Source organism: Halyomorpha halys, unplaced genomic scaffold (assembly GCF_000696795.3).
Source record: "Halyomorpha halys isolate HHAL.00 unplaced genomic scaffold, Hhal_1.1 Scaffold24.1, whole genome shotgun sequence".
Taxonomy (NCBI): Eukaryota; Metazoa; Arthropoda; class Insecta; order Hemiptera; family Pentatomidae; genus Halyomorpha; species Halyomorpha halys.
The window spans coordinates 2,032,187-2,038,756 of NW_027107648.1; the positions used below are offsets into that span (position 1 = coordinate 2,032,187).

The 6,570-nt window shown below is 31.0% G+C and overlaps 1 protein-coding gene across 3 annotated transcripts in view; it reads right to left on the reverse strand.

Moving 5' to 3' along the window:
• LOC106682604 (uncharacterized) overlaps positions 1-6,570 on the reverse strand; it is a 43,491-nt gene that overhangs the window by 7,109 nt on the left and 29,812 nt on the right. For all 3 annotated transcript variants that reach the window (XM_014423558.3, XM_014423562.3, XM_014423551.3), the window contains exons 4-6: positions 5,077-5,278; positions 2,307-2,585; positions 1,117-1,348 (exon numbers count right to left, since the gene is read on the reverse strand). In XM_014423558.3, coding sequence (XP_014279044.1) covers positions 1,117-1,348; positions 2,307-2,585; positions 5,077-5,278 — 713 coding nt within the window. The remainder of the gene's footprint in view (positions 1-1,116; positions 1,349-2,306; positions 2,586-5,076; positions 5,279-6,570) is intronic.

Genomic DNA, 6,570 nt, shown 5'->3' on the forward strand with positions numbered 1-6,570 from the left:
TAGGACTGCTCCAAGTGGCCGATTGGTGAAGTTTGGATGGAACCGCTTTTGATGAGAAATGGAATCTTTTAGTATTGATTTTAGAAGGATCTAGACGTTTTTGAAACAAACGCGTCTAACACATCATTTCTAACATTAAAAACTTATAAAAAATAAAATAAAAAAATTTTTGGAAAAAATGGATGTAACCGGTTTTGAAACCAAACGCCTCATATGATACTAGTGCAGTACAATACATAGTTTATACTAATGCACAGATGGAACAATAACAAAAAAAAACTTGTTTACTTCCATTAAAATTTTATTCCCTTTAAATTTTAATCAGATTCATACTTAAAAAACTTTTTTTACCACAAGCAGGCATATTTGGTAAGTAGACGAGTTTTCATTCCTCAGTGACGTCATTTAAGAGAAATTCCACTGTACAGGAAATTATAAGGGCCATTATGGAGAAATATTAATTAATGACTATTAAATTACAATTATTTTGATTCCTCCCTTTGCATATATCATAAATGCAAAAGAAGTTAATGCCTCTACTCATTTAAGCATAGTTTATGTGTCTACGAGCCGATTTTAAGTTATAATATATTTAACAGTACGCCAATGCATAAATTAATTTGAGTATAATAAGATTGAAACTTGATAAAGAAAAATTTACAAAGTTGATTATCAGTTATTAAATGGGAAAGGTAAAACATATTTTTACAAGACAGTTTTTGAGAAAATTAAAGCTTAAGCAATACGTTACACTATCCCAAAAAGGACCAAGCAATTATTAATAAAATTAGTTTAATGTGAGCTAAAAATTTAAGCAAAGCAAAGACATGCTGTGTTATAGCAAAATCTTAAATCATTTTTTTTTTTTAAAAAATTTATAAAGCTAAATATAAATTATATGTATATAATAAATAAATACTTTTATATGAAAATTACTTATTACTATCGGCTAACTATAATAAATAATACATTTCATATAAAATAAGTTATTTATTAAAAGAAAAAATCAAGCATATCCAAAGATGTCCATATGAAAAAAAATATATAAATATATGTGGCAAGCAGTATGATATGGCAAGCAAAATTAAATTTTAAAATTCTACAATCAATACTAACTGCTGGCAGCTTCTTGTTTGATGATTGGCATGGGAGATGATGAAGCGGACTTTGGTCTTCGTCGTCGTGTGTGAATTGTGTCACGCCTCATATTGGCAGGTCTTGCAACATTGTGAAGTTTGTAATAGAGACCGCAAGCATTGCAAACCATCTCACCATTTGCATTCCTCCTCCAAATAGTTGTCGTTCTTGTACCGCAGTTGGTGCAGGAAAGGTCAACTCGTTTGGTTACCTTTAAAAAAAAAATATTAATATTGTCATGTATCAATAAACATGGAAGTTCCAAATTCCTAACCAATACTAAAATAGTTAAAGAACCATCTAAACCCACTAGTTTCTAACCTTGCTTCCTCTTCCATTCCTGATGATCCTCTGAGACACCTAAAAAGAAGATGGGCACGAGACCTGCTAATGTAAAAACTTCTTTTGATATTTTCTCTACCCATTGGTAGCACTCCAAATTACATAAATCAAATTTACTAAATGTATAATAATTTACAGTTGTAAATTCTAATAAAGATAAAAAAAAAAGTAGTTGAAGAAAGATTTACAGTCAAGTAAACAACACATCTAGATATTGCTAAGAATTTGTATTCATTTAAAATCAAGAATTACAATGAACAGCTTGTACCAGTCAATCAAAATAACCCTTCCACAAGCTTGCTCATGCGTAAAATTTGCCATAGTGTGGTATTTACCCACGCATTTGTGTAGCATAAGCTATATCAATGTTTAGTTTTCCCCTTTTTTAGCGATAAAAATTGAATGAAACTCATTCAACTAATTTCATACTTCCAATGGAATATTTTATAATTATTGTGTTAAATAATTAGTATGGTAATATTATTTTTAAATATTATCAACAGCATCCAATCTAACATAATTTGAAAAACAAAAAGTTTAAACCAAGTATTTCAGTATAATTTTTTTTTAAAATTGGGTGTTGGACTAAAAAAAAATTAATTAATTTTTTTTTAACTTACAACTATATTAGCCTTAATGATGGATTACTTAATGATTAATATACTAAAATACTTAAAACACTATTAGCTTTAATGGTTGATTAATATATTACACTGAAATACATACAATCCTCTTAGCCTTAATGATGGATTACTTTATACATACTAAAATACTTATAACCCTATTAACCTTCATGATGGATTACTTTATTATACAAAAATACTTACAACTCTATTAGTCCTTATCACAGACTCATTACTCCAGTTGGAGGAGCTGTCCTCACCAGGGCTCTCGCCTCCACTTCCACTGTTCCCACTCTCATTTTCAGCTGTAGCCACATTAACCATATCTCTGGCATAGTGAGCAGCCTCGAGGAGTCTGTTGATGGCTTCCGACGACCTGAAGCCCGGTGTAGGATCAACATTACTCTTCGAGGGATTGCTTTGCTTTCTGCTACGACCACCGCCGGTTCCTCCTCCCCGGCCCTCATCACCGCTTTCGCCATTCTGTAATTAATCATAAATTGTAATTCAATAGTATAATCATAAGGTCAAGAAGAAATGAAAAATAGTTATTAACTATTCTTTTTATGACCAAAACTAAACAGAACTATTTTTTGTTTCTTCTTGACTGCAGCCCTGATTATCTCCTTCATATTCACATTTATAAATAAACTATAATCATAAGTAAAATAAATGATCAATTTATTTTTCACAAAATATTTAAAATGGTGAGTTAAAAAAAATTCAATAGAAACTGAGGACAACGGTCTGAACTTGAGCAGATTGATGTTCAGACCGTTGTCCTTACACCAATCCACAAGGGTGTTTGTCAATGTCTGCAGTAGATCTGAAAGAACATTAGGGTACATTCCTCGAATCAGGATAGCAATATCATTTGCGTAAACCTGTGCATAAAAACCTGTAGTATATAGATAGTATTAAGAGTTGACAACAAAGAGTCAACAACTAAACACCACATTAATGGAGACAGTAAACCACCCTGTGGACAGCATCTTCTAGGTCTAATCGATAGTTCAAAGTACCCTAACTCCGATTTAAGGATCCTTTGTTCCAACATGGAAGTAATCCATCCCCATCCTATTAGTTTCACATTTTTTTAATAATGCTAAAATGTATTCAAGAAATTGGTTTAGAATATTATAGTTACTCCCACTTTTAGTAAACTTAGTAATATTCGCTGTATAATTGCACTAACAAGTTCCCTCTACTTCATCAAACCCCTTGTCTGGTTTATTCTTTTCTTTATCTTGGCTATCTTCAAAAAATTCTACAATGTGAATTGCTTATTCTTTTCTTCATCTAGGCTGTCTTGAAAATGTTCTCCAATTAGAATTGGAATATGAAGTATGGAATATAATACGTCATATTCTAGTCCCAACGCACATTGAAGAACATACTGATTCTTTTCTTTGTCTTGGCAATCTTCAAAAAATTCTACAATTGAATTGCTTCTTATTCTTTTCTTCATCTTGGCTGTCTTGAAAATGTTCTCCAATTTGAATTAGAATTGGAATATGAAGTATGGAATAAAATACAAGGGTGGTTTGAAAAGTTCTCAGAATCACTGCTAGAGCAACGAGGTTCTTAGAGAGAGCTTAGATAATGATCCTCACAGTGGACGACCAAAAAGTGCTACAACCCCAGAATTTATGGCAAAAGTACATAAAAAGGAAATGGAGGATCGTTGAGTGAAAGCACATCAGATTGCTGAAGCTGTAGGGATGTCATCCGAACGGGTATATCACATTTTAACCGAAGAATTGGGAATGAAACAATTATCCGCAAGATAGGTGCCGCGGCTCTTGACATTTTTTTTATTACCAAATTTATTTTTTGAAGTTAATTCCAATACGTGTTCCTTTATTTTACACACTTCCAATAACATTTTTTACATGTTCAATCATTTTTTTTTGACCTGCAAACATTTAGGTATCAGTTGATTGGCATAGATTTAATGCCATAGGCGGGCGATGACAATAGTCGTCATGGTTAAAAATGAGGTATTTTAACTTTATTTGGCTAAATTAAAAAGGTTAAAATGATTTACTTCCACTATTCCCTTCTACCCACACACAAATGCTACAAAGCAGCTTGCTGAGCTGCAGGGGAAATTGTTTGGTGCGATAATATGAGCCCAGTCTCTATGATATGAACCCAGCCTCTATGATATCAGCCCAGCTTCCGATAGGAGCTTAGCTCGTAGGCAGGTTTAGACGATGAGCTCAGTGGTTTCAAGAACACCACAATATAGGATTAGAAGCATGAATAAATTTAAAGAGCTCTTTATATATACAAAATCAACATATTTAAACATACACAAGGTACATACATGCACATATACATACAATATACATCTTTAGATCTTTAGATTAACATGGTAAAGCGAGTTAAATGGAGAAAAATTGTTTCCAATGGAAAAATGTTTCTATTTTTACCATGAAAAAACGATTTAACATACAACATGGTTGTATGGTTGAGTGAATGAAGTCACACAACAGACCAGCTGAGATCGTCACCATTTTGTTAGTTGTCGTGTTATGTTACTTGCTTGTAGTTTCTGTTTTGTGACATTTTTAAAACTAATAAAGCAATAGATAAAAATAATAATAATAATGTAATTACAGTTGTCAATTAGCTCATTTTGAATCTCTACCTGACAAGTTAAAAGATAAACAAGGCACTGAACTTTTACACAACTTCCACTTTTTACTCACTTTAGGCATGTTGTAATAAATTACTGTAATCAAAACAACATGAAGATTTGGAAGGAAAGGTTATAAAATAAGAAAATCTAGTAGAAGCTCTCAGGCATTTAACATGACTTTAAATAGGATTGCCCACAATCCTACATATATAAAATTTAACATAGAAAAACATTTTACATTCAACACATCATGAATATCCCTATAATCAATATAAATAAAAATAAAAACATTACATTCTTAAATTGTTTATATAATGTGAGATCACTCACCGAATGTTGTCTAGGCTGTGGCTGTTGTATGTTCGTTCTATTTGCGAGTATAGTTTGTTCACTTGGTGGCCACAGAACTTCTTCACGCATCAAGATCACAGAGCGTCCATGGTCGAAGAGCTGTGTTGAATATGTCGCATTGTCCATATTAGCATTTGGGTTGACTGACATCAGTGAGCGAAGAAGGGTGTTCGCTTCACCCCTAGCATAACATTCAGTACAGAACATACAACGATCAATAAACAGAGCACACAAGCAACACATACACTGCTTCCCAACTTTTAACCCTGCACTCCTTGGCAATAAAGGTCCAAGACAGCAGGTGTTGGCTAGTGTACAAGCTCGATTGTTACCGAAGCAAGACAGTAAAGCAGTTCAAAAGCAATAGGCAATAAGAACATTTTTATCATTTAAAACAAATTCTCAATATTTATATTTACTTTTCTAAAACCAAAATAATAATACAAGTATTGTTTGTGCAAGTTAACATTTTATTTCTTTTCATTGAAGATTGAATTTTTTTAAATATATTTAACAATAAAGAATTGATCTATTATTTTATTTTATTTCAGTAATGTAATTAATGTAATGTAATGGTATATTGTAAAAAAAGGTCATTAAGGTGCACTAATTAACAATAAAGAACTGGCTGCATCTCTTGTGTTAATATAACCGGCTTTGAGGTATCTTAGCGGCCACCAGCAACTATCATATAACACATTCCACATTGTCTGCTTATGACTGATTTTCTATGGTCATATTTTGCCGTCATTGTCCATCTACATCCTTGGGGCCCTTATAATTAAAAGGTTAGACAAATAAACACTATTAGTTTTAAGGCGTCATACAAATAGATATTATTAGTTTCACCGAGCAGGCATCATCATTTATTATTGTTAATCAAATTTTTTTTTGGCTTGTTAAAGAAGACTTTAATGTGATTTATTTAGTTTGTAATAATTAATTTTGTATAGGTTGTAGCAAAAAAAGTTTTTAGCATAGATTAATGTTCTACTAAAAATATACAACAAAACATATTTAAGGTACTTTTGCTGACATTATTAATTTATTAAATTTCAGTCATTATCAAAGAGAAATAAATAAAGTCTGAAATTATGAACTGAATAACGATTAAAACTTGACTACTTTTGAACCAAAATCTTCTTCAATTAATCAAAATGAACTATAGAATCTTTATTTTAAGTATTAATACATTTCCAGCAATGTATGTTGTTTTTTCTTAAATTTGTTTTTTAATATATAAAATAAATAATCCAATGATTTTTTTTTTTTTTTTTTATACGGATAAATGTACTCATAGGTTTTAGAGCAAGTGGGCAGTAACATCACCACACAAATTGAATAAATTATTATTGAAGTAGTTTAAATCATAACAAATAGAATCTTTTAATATGATAAAAATGTTCTCATGAAAACAACATAATAATTAACATAAACGATATTATATAGGTATGATTTTTTAAATTTTTTTAT